The 14,820-nt window shown below is 38.0% G+C and overlaps 1 protein-coding gene across 6 annotated transcripts in view; it reads right to left on the bottom strand.

The window, feature by feature from the left end:
* TLE4 (TLE family member 4, transcriptional corepressor) overlaps positions 1-14,820 on the bottom strand; it is a 163,318-nt gene that overhangs the window by 68,711 nt on the left and 79,787 nt on the right. For 4 of the 6 annotated variants that reach the window (XM_062208457.1, XM_062208461.1, XM_062208459.1 and 1 more), the window contains 2 exons: positions 7,185-7,389; positions 5,899-5,915 (listed from right to left, as the gene is read on the bottom strand). In XM_062208457.1, coding sequence (XP_062064441.1) covers positions 5,899-5,915; positions 7,185-7,389 — 222 coding nt within the window. The remainder of the gene's footprint in view (positions 1-5,898; positions 5,916-7,184; positions 7,390-14,820) is intronic. The other 2 variants (XM_062208458.1, XM_062208460.1) reach the window with 1 other exon arrangement.

The raw sequence follows: 14,820 nt of genomic DNA, 5'->3' as shown, positions 1-14,820 counted from the left end.
ACACTCAAGAGATACACTACCATGAAGTAGAAAGGATCCTATTAGGATCCATTTCAAGAAAAGCAATTACTCAAAGTAATTGAAGTTGGATTATAGCCAGGATATGAGAAGACATCAAAAATTATAATCAGTGATTAGGGCATTATGGTTATTCAAAAATATTTAGAGAATCGTGTCCAATTTACATCTTGAGGCACTTAATGGCAAAATGAACGTTATCTGGGATGTTCTTTAAAAACTTTCATAACAAAAAAGGAACAGATAAAAATGTGGCTAAATATGATAGGTAGCTTTTGTACCTAGGTGTTGGGTGTCTGGAGTTTCTTTGTCCTCTGTAGTATGTTTCTAATCTTAATAACAGAATAGACTGGGTCACCAAAAGGACTTTCCTTGGAGGACAGCATTGGCTATAGGACCTTGGACAGGGCTTTCACACTTTAAACCTTTCCTCAAAACAAGGGTAAGCACCCTTATAGGTAAAATCTAAACTGGGAGCCATTCCTTTAGTGGGGAATGGCTCAAGGGAGAACAGTGGGATTGAGTGGATAAGTTGGTAAAGTCCAAGTCACAGCCCTCAAGTAGCCTCTCAAGATTACTGACAATGAGGGGGAAACAACAGATATAGAAAGTCCACTATTATTTTGCTTGTTTGTTTAGACCAGTATTTTATTTTATTAGTATTTTAGTGATTTTAGTATTTTATTGATTTCACCCATTCCCCCCTTGGAAATCCAGCCTTTTATTACATTATATCTTTGTTTCTATAATGTGTCCTTCTAAAGTCAATAGCAATGCAAATTTACCACATCACACTTTCTCCCAAACAATAATGCTATCTTTTTAAAATATTTATTTGAAAGGCAGGGGGATGGAGAGAGAGAGAGAGAGAGACAGACAGACAGACACACACACCTTCCATCCACTGGCTCACTCTCCAAATGCCCACAGCAGCTAGGGCTGGACCAGTCCAAACCCAGAACCCTAGAATGCCATCTGGCTCTCCCACATGGCAGGGACACAAGCACTTGGGGCATCATCTACTGCCTTCCCAAGCAAATATTAGCACGAAGCTAGGTCTAAAGGAGTAGCTGGAACTCAAACTGGCACTCCAATGGGCAATCCAACATAGGATGCAGCCATCCCAAGCAGCAGATGAACCTGCTGCACCACAGTGCCCAGCCCAACATTCTTATGTTGAAGGGGTGTGTAAGGAAGGAATGAGTGCAGGGTCAAAACAAAACTGTCTGGGCCAAGTGGTTAGCAGCTCTCCTGCTAATTCCTTTCCTTCTCAAGTGGTTTCTTCTCTGCTATTTTCCCATGTGGGACCTTTCAGAAGGTACAGCATACTTAACATACAGAACATACAGAGGGTTGAAGGTATTCCTTTTAGACTGATATTCCCAGGAGACAGGAAAAATAGGAGGAAGGGGAAAATGCACACAGGTTACACAATATCCTGGAATAGAACCTTGGCCATTAGATCAACCATTAAGTCTTAATGTGAAAAACACTCATAGAAGCAATTGTTGTGTTAATTTGGACTAAAAACTTACTTTCACCTCACCACCCAAATAATATGGCAAAAGGTGCTTTCTTGGCCTAAATTACAAACGTCAATTTGAACGTAAAAACAACTTTCCACTGATAAACCTTTACTGTCGATGTAAAATAACTGGGAGAAAAGCAATGTATGATTTTTTTTTACGTTATCCACCAAAATGGAGTTGGGGTAGAATAAACAAGGATTGCTCGAAACACAACTGATGAATGGATCATCACGAAAACCTTTAAACAAAATAAAGAAATCACACAGGATAAGGAACACAGTATATACGCCCACAGAAAAATACTTACCTTGATAATAATTACATGTAAGTTAAAAAAAAAGTGTACTACCCATACTCATCATACAGGCAGCATGACAAACACTACATGAAGTTCCCTAACAGTGTACTGCGTAAAAGCATACTTAAACATTGTGTGGGGCATTTTAAATTGGTACTGAGCTTGTGGAGATCAATTTGGCAATGATCATTCTCTGATGATACCACTCTAACAAAATAACAAAAAAAAATCATTCAGAGGGAAAAAAATGTTTTTACTTCTGCTAGATTTTACAAATACAAAAAGATAAATCCTTCAGAGACCTGACCTGCTAAAGTTACTGCACTCAGATGAAACACAGGACAACCAATGTAGATATATAAATTACTTATGGAATAATACAGAAAACACAATATTAGCATCTCAGTGGAGGCAGTGGAACTTGTCAGTACTTGGTGATAGTGAACTCTGTTATTTCAACTTAAAGGAGTCTTGATTTTGGTGCCTATTCCTTGCTAAAAGGTATTAGAACATGCAGACATGGGGCTTAGGACAAAAGACTAATTCTCAGCCTCAGATTCCTACTAAATTTCAGGCAATTTGGTCTTCCCAGCTCTAAATATTTGTTCTGATTTCACAGGACTAGACAGAAACCCGCAGAACTTGAGGCAGGTGACTCCTTCTCTACGAACTGGTACCCTCCAGCACTGGGAAACTGCTGGCAGCATGTGGGAATATTCTGTCATTACAGTAAAGCCAACCACTTTTATCCTTCAGTCCTCAGAGGAAGGAACGGGAAATGGAGGCTCCACTGCCTCAGTAAATATTTCCAGGATTGTACTCATGCCTATTCTAGGGATGAGAGAAACCAGCCCTGACCCAGAAAATAGAAGAACCTAGTTCGCAGGGCTTTTGGAGAGCTAAATTTGGACTTTTCATCCTACTATTAATGGTATGTGTTTCCTACTATTTTCCAGACTCTAAAGTGGGGCTTATTGTTGGCACACAGAGTCACTGGATAGTAAAGTGACAAGCAAGGAACGCTGCAGCTTCCATGGTCCCTTACTCCAACAGTCCTGCCAACATATTGCTCCAGTTTCTCATCATCAAGGAAATTGATTCTTGGACTCCTACAGTGCTCTCCCCTTTAAATCCATATTTACATTCTCCAGCCTTGTTGAAAAACTTCAGATAGGGGTCTTCAAATAACAGGCTTAGGGATGAACCTGGCTACTAGAGCTATAGAAAACAAGATCAATAAAGCCAATAGCATGTGATTTTATGTCCACAGAACTTTCAAGGAGATAGAGGAAAAGAAAGATAAAGGCCCAGCATTAACAAGTGAATGTCTTTCATTCTATTTAGCATCCAAAGGTAAAGCACCTAACTTACTAGAATCTTTACAGTAAGTTTAAATTTATATTTTGTATGCTATTCTGAAATCTGCCCTGCTTAATAATCTGGAACATCAAGAAAACATTTTAAAGTGTCTCTCACAATTAAATCCATCCACAACCTTGTATAAATCAAAATTTTGCTACCATATCAAAATGTTACACTGGGGCTGGTATAACATTGCCCACATCCTCATTACATGCAACACTAATTACTACAGCAGATTCAAAATTTTCTGCACATTAGAGGCTTTTAGAGGAGCTATAAAAAATTTCAGGCACCATTAATTTAAATTTGTATTGAAATTTCCTTTTGACAGATGGCCAAAAATTACTTATTATTTAGAGCACCAGAGCTGCCTGTTTGCACATTAGAAGAGGAAAGGGAAAAATTAAAAGCAAGAAGGAAAATTTATGTCACGTTCATTACCTGTTAAATGTTAAGGAGCATTATCCTGCATGAATAAATTATTTCATACCAGCCCAACTCCAGCTGCAGACAACCAGTATGCTCTTGCTGATAAAAACCATCCTGAGTCACACAGAAGACAATCATAGAAAGCCCCTCTTAACCAGAATCATTTACGGGAAGTTGAAGGCAATTGGTGGAACCAGCAAGTGTTTCTCTGAGCACCACAGAACACATTTAAGAAAATGAGCAAACTATTTCAACTTGCAAAGATAGAGGACAGCCCCAGATCAGACATAACTTCAAATTTGAGAATGGTACCCAACACAAACATCTAGTCATAGCCACCATTCCATAATAAATCAAGGCAAAAATCATCCAGCTCTATTTCCTTTTTGTTTTACCCTTGGCTTCCAGCTATCTAGACACTTCCCGGCTCACCCTGAATGATTTGTAGATGATTTCAAAATACACCCTACTCCTGTGTGAGGGAATAGAAAATGTAACTGACACAAAAGTGTGCACTGGAGTATAAATATTTTCACAGTCTGCTGGGAGTGGGGCATAAGAGGAGGCTTTTGTTTAATTCGCTGGCCTGCCTCGAGGTATGTATTTATCATAAGAAGCCAGGGAATGTTTATAATGTGGCTGCAGCACAACTACATAGGCTTTCCAAGGGCTGCTATCAGCTAACCCTGGTCAATGCATTTACTTACTACTTTGTAAGTACACGTGTGGAACACCTACTACACTCTGATTAGGATTTTATTTTTTTTTTTTTCTTTTGACAGGCAGAGTGGACAGTGAGAGAGAGAGACAGAGAGAAAGGTCTTCCTTTTGCCGGTGGTTCACCCTCGAATGGCCGCCGCTGATCCGATGCAGGAGCCAGGTGCTTATCCTGGTCTCCCATAGGGTGCAGGGCCCAAGCACTTGGGCATCCTCCACTGCACCCTCGGGCCATAGCAGAGAGCTGGCCTGGAAGAGGGGCAACCGGGACAGAATCTGGCGCCCCGACTGGGACTAGAACCTGCTGTGCCCGCGGCCGCAAGGCGGAGGATTAGCCTATTGAGCCGCAGCGCCGGCAGGAATGCCGGCAGGAATTTTTTAATCTAGGTATTGATATGCATATTATATTATAAGATACGCAACTATAAATGCATAATGAAATAATTCAATGTGTGTAGTTCCAATTTTAAGTGTTGACATTTAAATAGAAGAGCAGATGTCCTTTCAAATTACAAAGATTTTTGAAGGGTAAAACAGATATTCTTAATTTTTATTACCCATTATTTCAGAGCTCAGAAAATCATCTCAATTTCCTTTTATTGTAAAAGGACAAAGAGTAAAGAGGCATTCAAGGTGACAGTACAGGTGAGTTCAAGGAAAGATTTTAGTTTTCATATATATAACTTCCCTAGAAACTATCAGATATGTAACTACCTTTGCTCCAAATATCTACTTGTTATACAATACAAAAAAAGACACTGACAGCATCTATACTTTGGCCACTGCTTAAGAACTATCTTTTCCTTCTACTTGGTTAAGTAACACATGGTGTATGTAATACAATGGCACATTTACATTTATGCCTGGTTCAAAAGTAATCAAGGGAATTTCTACACTTTACTCATTCCCTCACATAGCAGCCCATTTTCTTCCTTGTTCAGTAAAATATACTTAGTATATCCTACTCTGGTGTTATCCAAATCATCAGGCCCTAGATACTCCTTTCTTCCCGACATCTTGTCAAGAAAGATACAGAAGGCAGATGAAATAGTTGTAAGACCTAAGTAGACTTAATTAGCTATCTGGAAACCAAGATGTTGTCTACAAAATAAAATATTTCTAGTGAAGAAAAATGCTCTTAAATGTCTTGATAAAGATTTGTATAGGTTGAAATTGATTCCCCAAATATGAGACTAATTTCCTTATAAACTAATGTATTTGCTTCATTTCATCATCTCTAATGGCCAAAGTCTAAGTGAAGAAAAGCAGCTACTCTTTTTCACATGGCACCAGTAATAAAATGGGTAAAGTTAGCCAAATCAGATATGTCAACTTTGGACCCCCAATCTGACTCTGAGACAGAGATGGAACCACATTTTCAAAAACCTCAAGCACACATGTGGAAACTAATCAAAAAATGCAGCTAACCACTATTTGGCAAAGCCCACCAAATCATTCTCAAAATTCAGAGTCCACTACAAGATTCATTCAGATCATTTAAAATCTTTCTAAGTCATTCCTTCATCTGTGAATTTTGAGTCCTACCTTGATGGAGTCTCTGTCTATAGGCAAAACAGCAGCAACCCAAGCAAAGTGGTGGGAAGAAGGAGAAAAGAAAATTACTAGGTTAGTTTATACAAAATCATACATTTATCAAACCTGAACTCTGATTAATAATAAATTACACAGATGCCAAGCTTGCAATAAGGTTAATTATTAATACTTCTCAGCCAGATTCACAAAACACCAATCTATTGGACACAATTTCACAAGGACCAACACTAGACATTCTTGATGCTGTTCCTTATCAACTTGTCTACTTATAAAAGGGTTCACAATCATGCATCAGCTCTGGACTATAGCATTAAGATAACTAGATGACAAATATTACAGTGTTTCCAACATCAGAGATGGGAAATTTATGCTTGTGTGATAAAAATCATTTATCTAAGATTATAATTCTTAGTAATAACACTGAAATAGGAGTTGATGTGAGCTTTTAATTATGAACCACACCCTTCAAACCAACGAACCACTCATACGCCAAGTAAATTCCCACAAAGGAATGCTGGGAGAGGCTTTTTTCTTTGCTTTCCTGTCATTAACTAATAAAAATAATTATTAGGCACAGTGCAGACATACACAGTCGAATCAGAATGTCTCTACACCTTCATCCATCTTAGTGGAGGGAAGGAAGCACAACTGGCCTTTAAATCAATTAATTGCATAAATAATTGAGTCATTCTTATCAGAAGAAATTAGTTAATTTCATGCTTCTAAACAGACTGGGTAAAATGTAGTTAAGCCAACAGATTTCATTAATTTGGGCTGTACCTTTTCAATTACTAGAACTGCTGATATTATTTTCTTACCATGAGATTTTTACCCCCCCATATAGTCCCATATAGATAGGCTCATCTGACTTATAAACTGTAAGTGCTTCAGACAAATAACAAGTAAGTCTCTATCAGTAAGTCTGCTGCCCCAAAATAAATTCAGTCAAAATCAACTATGAATGCAACACATTATTTCAAACACAGTGCACTGTGGGATTTCACTACTGATTTTGACTTGGGGAACACAGGGAGGGATCAGAGGCATTAACCAGGTAACAGTCCCCTTGCCTTTGGGGAGGGCATGTACTCTTGCCAACCACCAGGGTATCATTTGGCAAATGACTGCTCCAAATAATTAATTTACCTGCCAGCAAAAATTCTATTTAGTCACCGGCAAAATCAAATTCAGAGACAGAATTGACAATGGTATCCAATACCTACTCTCTGCAGCAGGTAGGTAATCTCAGACACTAACAGCCCAAGAGGATTGCTCACCTCTTTGGTGATCGTTTTCATGGTGCTTCTTCTCATCTTTAATTGGAAGGTGAGATTGGCCTCCCAGGGCACTAGAGAGGGCTAGCAGCCCAGCGCTGCTGCCGATGGGTGGAATAGCAGGTGGCTGAAGCCCTGAAGGGTGTGGAGTCAGAGGCACTGGCAGACCATGTCCATGTGATAAATGCTGAGCCTGGAGTTGTTGCTGCTGTGAAAAATTAGACACAGATATTGAATTTGTCCCCCAGTATCTACCCCTACTCCAACAAAATGAGATTGGAGGTGCAAATAAACGAAAAGAAAAACACAGTACCCATGAAGGAATGATCTATCTCTAACAGATATTTTTAAAAGGAAGAAGGAAAAGAGGTATAGATTTGATAAATGCTACCTTTCTTACTTAGATTTTTGGGTTTTGCACATGCACCGTAAATAATTTTTAAACACTGAAATTCTCTAATTTTTAAATGCTTAAATGCAAATAGCTTTCTTTAACCAAGAGTCTTTATTTCGTTCCCCCCAAAATAAAAATAAAGCCTCGCTATCATATATTTCTAGAAAAACATACACATGAACAACTGTTAAAGCAGTTATGTTGAACAAAAAAAGCTGAAAATTGAGAAAATTAGTGTTAAACAGTTCTCCCAGAACCGCTGCACAGCATGCAGTGAGAGTTAATTTGAAAGAGAAAACCTGAATTAACAACCCAGAAAAGGAAACTGGTTGCAGCCACCGTTTTTAAGCCCTTTAAGTGTCCTCAGCGGTACTTGAGCAAATTACTAAAGAAAATCTAATGTAGCAAGGCTTGGGTCCTCCTGTAGGCTTGCTCAATAATGCTGAAATAATTGGGCACTCTGTGCACGTTTAGTGATGCTCGAATGAAAAGCTAGAGGCCTGCCCTTGTACTCTTCTCTAGCGGCCGACTCTGTGTTGTGACAGGTTTATTTGAGTGGGACTGTGATGCATGCACCAGTAACTGCGCTGACAAGAGTTTAAAGTCATTTTTACCAGCATACTGGCAACACACAGAGAAAGCCCTCAAGAGGCCGGAATGGGAGTGCTTGACCTCAGCCGAGGCTGCATCAAGCTCAGCTACAGGAACCACTGTGGGCAGGCCCTGTTGCCTCTTCTGAGTGCAAAGCAGGGAGGAGGAGAAGAGGGAGGATACTAAGTTAAATATATCCCTCAATAGCAATCCCTTCAACTCAAAGCCCTGCTGAACAATACTCTCCCAAAAGAAATGTTGGCGAATTCAAGACTAACTTTTATAGTGATTAAATTTTAATTACTGCCTTTAAATAAGCCACTTTCACATCTAAACTATGATAGCCAAAGAATCCCTTCTATAATTTTCTTTCCAAGCAAGATGCCATCAAATAGCATTAAAAATTAAATTATTCCAGTCCAAAAGATCTTGACATACTTTTTAAAAATACTTCAAATAAAAAAGTGAGCATCCTTTCACCTCTCCAAATTATTTTTATTTTCTTCCTTTTCCTCAGGTCTTCCTGTGTTTGTCAAAATCAAAAAATATTAATTACTACTTTCCTCCTATTGACCCGCACCTATTTGTTAGCTACATATACTTAAAATATGGTCAATGCAATAAAGTAGGAACACTATGAAATTAAGTTTACACACACGAAATGGAAAAGGGGGACAGTATGTATACACTCTACCAAGTTCCACCCTCAAAGTTCTGCCAAAGACTTTCCCAACAGGATAGTTTCAAAGTAACAGAGTTCTCCATTTGAATGTATAAAATCACATTCACAATTCTTTACATATTATTTGTGACCAGAAAGTGTAAGCATACAATTATATTTTCCAAACACGTAGAAAATAACATCTGTAAAGAAAACATAGGGACTTTAGGCAAATATACAGTTGTTTATTTCAAAACCTTATTCAACTGAAATAGCCAGAAAAATCACACCAGTTCTCTTCCCCCTCTTAATTCCCCTAACAGTTCACATTTACAGTTTGGGTACATAGCTTCTATCAGTCTTTGGAGTGCAATTAACAAGCATTCTGAAGAACCCACATATATAGGTCTCTCTTACTTCAGTTCCCAAACTCTAAGCTCTGGGAGAGCTTACATGAACACTCACACATTATATGATCGATTTTAAAGTATATCTATTTCATTACATATTAAACCAACAAACACAAAATCTCTGTCCAAACCAGTAATACCTGTAATAATTCACTTTGATTATCCTTCTCTCACAGGATAAAAAGTAAGCACTAACTGTATTTTTTCCAATAATTCCAAACCTTTTCAAAGGCAGAATATATGCCCATCCCATCTGTCTACTGCACAAGACATTTATGGTAGACTCCATGGAGTCCTCACCTCATCCTACTCTTTATCAAAAACAACTCTAAAATGACCTCTTCCTCCTCGTGCTTGTCTTAGAGAAAGCAGGCTCCTCTTTGCTCTGAGCTGACCCCTCTCCACCTGCGCAAGCTGTTACTATCTTTTCTCTCCCTTAATTTTCCAGTGCTGTCTCTCGTTGTCAGGTGTCTGTCACTAACTGTGTCCTGCTTGAAAGCTTAATTCCAGAGTCCTTAACATTTTGTTTATGATGAACTATCCATGTGAAGTCAAAAGAATTTGAAATAGCGCTTTACAGGTGGGGAGAAAAAAAATCTCACCGTACTTTAATAACTTTCTGTGTTCTCCACGGCACCTCACACAGTACCTTACATGCTGCTAGCAGTTCATAAACATTTGTTAAGTTTAATTAAAATAACCTTTCTTTGCCCACTTCAGCTACTGCCTATATAGATGTTCCTGTCTTTAAAGAGGCAAACCTTCTTAAGAACTCGCATCAATCAGCTGCTCCACTTCCACCACTCTCCCAACCCAATGCACACACATGCTCCTCACACCCTGTCGTCTGACTCCAGGCCCATTTTCCTCATAAAACCAGGGACCACTGAGACAGAGGGACTCAATAATAGATTCTTACCACTGAAACACTGATGACTGCAAGTCTCCAGTAGCTCATTTCAGTTCTAAAGAGCCTTTAAGCATCACTACTGGAAGTTATTTCCCCTAAATTCATGTCATTCCATGACTTTTAGGACAAGCCCTGCATTAGTTATGTAAAATGTATACATCCATTTCAGCTCAGCTCAGGTTTTACCTGCTCCCTTAAGGTGTCTATGAAAATCCCATGTATCTACTACTTTCAAAGGACACCCTATGTCATTCATTGGCTATGTGTCTCATGAAAGTACGGTTATTCATTTTTTTATGGGCAAGAAGACCCTTACTAGCCAGAGACTATCAGATTCTGAAGAAGAGAGATCACACCAGGGCCTCTTCTTATCCCTGGCACTTACCAGTTTCCCACATATACTATGGACTTAATAAACAAGAATAATCTGAAATTGTTGATAATAAAGGCTTTTTTTCATACATTTATATATACATACAAACGTCTATATATTGCCATAATACCTTTAATTAGAGCTGTTTCTTTTGAATTTTGCAATCCCTTGATATTCCTTGTACATAATGGGAACTCAGTAGGTAAACTTATGTCAGTACCAATTTTATAAACTGGTGAGTTTTGGTTCTATTTTCTTGCATCTATCTCCATCTTCAGAATTTCAAATGAAACCAGAAGTGACAAAGTCAGTTGCTTCTACTGTAACTGTTCATTTAAGTACTTTTAAGATTAGCAAATATTAAAAATGAACAGGTCTGATATTCAAGTGAGTAAGCTTTGCACTTATTGTTACATTTTATTTTTAAATTTTATTATAAATTATGAATGGGCTCAAATATATCCACTACAGAGCTTTCCCTAACTAATGGAACTCAAACTATTTAGTCATATGTCTACTTATTTAAGCCTTCTAATGAATTAAATTTCTGCTACTAGATAGAGAGGTCTCCCATACTCTGGCTTCAACAAACAGTGACATCCTATGCAAAGAATTATATCAAAACTAAAAAACTAACATCAGTACATTAATAGTCAAACTGTGGACTTCATTCAGATTTCCCTAGTTGTTCCACTAACATCATTCTTCTGTCCTTGAGTTCAAACCAGAAACCACATAAGATTAAGAGATTTAATTTTTCATTTGTTACAATAAAATTCTTTCCAAGATTTTATGAATGGCAACAATCAAATCACACACACATTAGTTAGTAGAATTTTAGGAGAGAAAACAAAATGAGAAGGACCTACCATGAACACATGTCAAAACTCATCCAATGTACACACAAAATATCAAACCAGAAAAGTATACTCAGTAGGGCATCCTGTTCAAAGGAACCATTTTTACCAAGTGTTTTTACAATATAAAAAAGTAAGACAGAATGAGATTAGGTTAACAAAAGGTTTGTGATAATAATATAAGACAGACATTGAAATAATACAGAGAGGGTTAGATGGTGGAATAGGGAAGGAAACTTACTGCTTTAGTCTAGGGGAAAATCATTAAAAAAAAAAAAGTGAAGAGAGTCTAGTCTCAGGGAATCAGTTAGAAAATGGCAAGGGAAATTCCATGCAAATTAGAGGGACACTGTGGACGTATGTGGAGGGTGTGGGGGTGTGGACATGCACAACTCAGGACTCCAGCAGCCAAGTGGAGAGTGAGGTGAGACCAGACTGCAGTAGCCCAAGCCACTGGTGATAAAGCTGCGGGAACAGCCTGGTCTGACTATGGCTAGGAGCCCTCTGGAAGAAAGTGTACTTGCCAACCCAGAGGGGAAAAAAATGGGCACATTTCTCTCCCCCTAGCTGGGAGAACTGCAGGGGGCTGGGAGCCCATGACTGTGGGAGCTTTGTGTGCCAGGACTGTGAAAACACTGTGGTTGCGTGGGAGGGCATAGGGTATGGCTGGAACATTGGGCAATCACTGTGGGTGGCTCTACATGCTCCGGACTCCCTGACTCCCCGGTGAGGAACATTGCTGCAGGATCGATGTTCACACCAAGGACTGCACAGATCTTTGCAGGGTTCCTGTGGCAGTGTGGATAAAAACTGAACCCACAAATGGGTCTCCTTTGTGGAGAGAGGATGAGTGTGAGACTGCACCAACAGAGCTAAACAAACATCACATCTGATTAAAAAGAAAAGAGAGATTTATCACACCCAACCTGGGTGTCACCTTAGACATGCCCCTCACCCTGAAGCACTGAACAGAGCTCGCTGACCATATGCAGCACACACCTCTGGGTATTCACTGAAAGAGTGGACACTGCACTAAGCCACAGAGGCACATTTCAAAGATAAAAGCCATCACAGGCTGAAAAAAAAAGTATCACCACAAATGCCTATTAATAAATACAGCAATTTAAGCCACAACAATAAGGAATACAACATGACACCCCCAAAAGAACACAACACTTCAATATTAGAATGTGAAGATGAAGAGACTGAAGAAATGCCAGAAACAGAATTCAAAAAATTGATCATAGGATTACTTAGAAGTAATGAGAAGCAAATTCATGAACTAAAGAATTTCCTACATGACATAAATTAAGACTTTTCTGAAAAATGAAATTTTAAAGAGAAACCAAAATGAAATAATAAAAATGAAGGATTCCACAGAACAAAAGAAAAAAAAAAAAAGCAACGGAAAGCCTTAACAACAGAATTAGTGAGGCAGAAGAAAGAATATCTGAGTTAGAAGACAAATTTTACAGTCAGGTCAAAACAAAAAAAACGAAGATTAAGAAAACTAAAAACCAGTGTTGGAGATTTATGGGATACTATCAAATGACCCATTAAATGGGTCTTAGGAGTTCCTGAAGGTGTAGAAAGAGAATGAAATATAAGGCCTTTTTAGTGAAATAATTACAGAAAACTTCACTAATTTGGAGAAAGAAAGGGACATCCAAGTACAGAAAGCACATAGAATTCCTAACAGACATGGCAAGAAAAGATTCTCGCCACGACACACTGCCTAGTCAAACTCTCCACAATAAAACATAAAGGATTCTAAAAGGTGTACAAGAGAAACACCAGATTACTTTCAGAGGATCATCCATTAGACTCACAGCAGATTTCCCATCAGAAACCCTACAGGCTAGGAAAGAATGGTGACATATATTCTAATTCTTAAGAGAAAAAAAATTGTCGACCCAGAATACTGTACCCCACAAAGCTCTCATTTATGAATGAAGGTGAAATAAAGACCTACCACAGCAAACAGAAATTAAAAGAATCTGTCACCACTCGTCCAGCCTTACAAGATACTTAAAGATGTGCTACACAAAGAAACACAGAAACCAAGAAACATGATTATCAGTATGAAAGAAAAGTGAAGGCATTCTCCTAGTAAAAGTACAAAAGAAATTCAAACTAAGTAGGAATATTTATAGAAAAATGGCAGGAAAAAGTTGTTACTTATCAATAGTCAATTTGAATATAAATGACCTTAACTCTCCAGTTAAAAAATAGACTGGCTGAATGGATTAAAAAGCAAAACCCACCTATTTACTGCCAGCAAGAAACACATCTCACCAACAAAGATACACACCAACTGAAAGTTAAAGGATGGACGAAGATATTCCAGGCTAATAGAAACCAAAAAAAAGAGCTGGTGTAGCCATCTTAATAGCACACAAAATAACTTTAACACAAAAACTGTTAAAAGGGACAAAGAAGGGCACCATGTAATGACTAAGAGATCAATTCAATAGGAAGATGTGACTATTATAAACATATATGCACCTAATTAGAGGGCACCTGGCTATTCAAAAGAAACGTTGATGAATCTAAAGGGAGACAAAGACTCCAATACAACAGTAATAGGGAGTTCAATACTCCACTTTAAGCAATGGACAGATCAACCAGACAGAAAATCAGCAAGAAGACAACATATTAAATCGATACTAGAGACCAAATGGACTTAATGGATATCTACAGAACCTTTCACCCTACACTAGCAGAACACACATTCTTCTTACCACTGCATGGAATTTTCTCTAGGATAGACCACAAAGCAAGTCTCAAAGTTAAAAAAAAAAAAAAAAAAAGAAATCATATCATGCATCTTCTCTAACAACAACAGAATAAAGTTAGAAATCAATGTCAAGAATTTCTAGAACATATGCAAACACATGGACACTGAACAACATGCTTGTGAATGAACAATGAATCATAGAAGAAATCAAAAGAGAAATCAAAAAATTTCTGGCAATGAATGAAGACAAAAATACAACATATCAAAACTTACGGGATGTAGCAAAAGCAGTGTTAAGAAGAAAGTTTATGGCAACTGATGCCTACGTCAAGAAATTGGAAAGGCACCAAATAAATGAGGTATCAAAGCATCTCAAGTACCTAGAAAAACAACAGCAAACCAAACCCAAAACTAGTAGTAGAAACAGTTAAAATTACAGAAGAAAAAAACAAAATTGAAAGCAGGAAAACAATACAAAAGATCAGTGAAATGAAGAGCTAGATTTTTGAAAAAATAAACATAATTGACACACAACTGGCTCAACTAACCAATAAATAAATAAATAGAGGAGACTCAAATTAATAAAATTAGAGATGAAAAAGGAAATGTTAACAATAGACACCCTAGAAGTAAAAAAATTCACCAGAAATTACTACAAAAAGCTGTATGCCAACAAAGTGAGAAACCTAGAAGAAATGGATTTCTG

Source organism: Lepus europaeus, chromosome 12, assembly GCF_033115175.1.
Source record: "Lepus europaeus isolate LE1 chromosome 12, mLepTim1.pri, whole genome shotgun sequence".
NCBI classification, from domain to species: Eukaryota; Metazoa; Chordata; class Mammalia; order Lagomorpha; family Leporidae; genus Lepus; species Lepus europaeus.
This window is presented reverse-complemented; position numbering and strand designations above follow the sequence as displayed.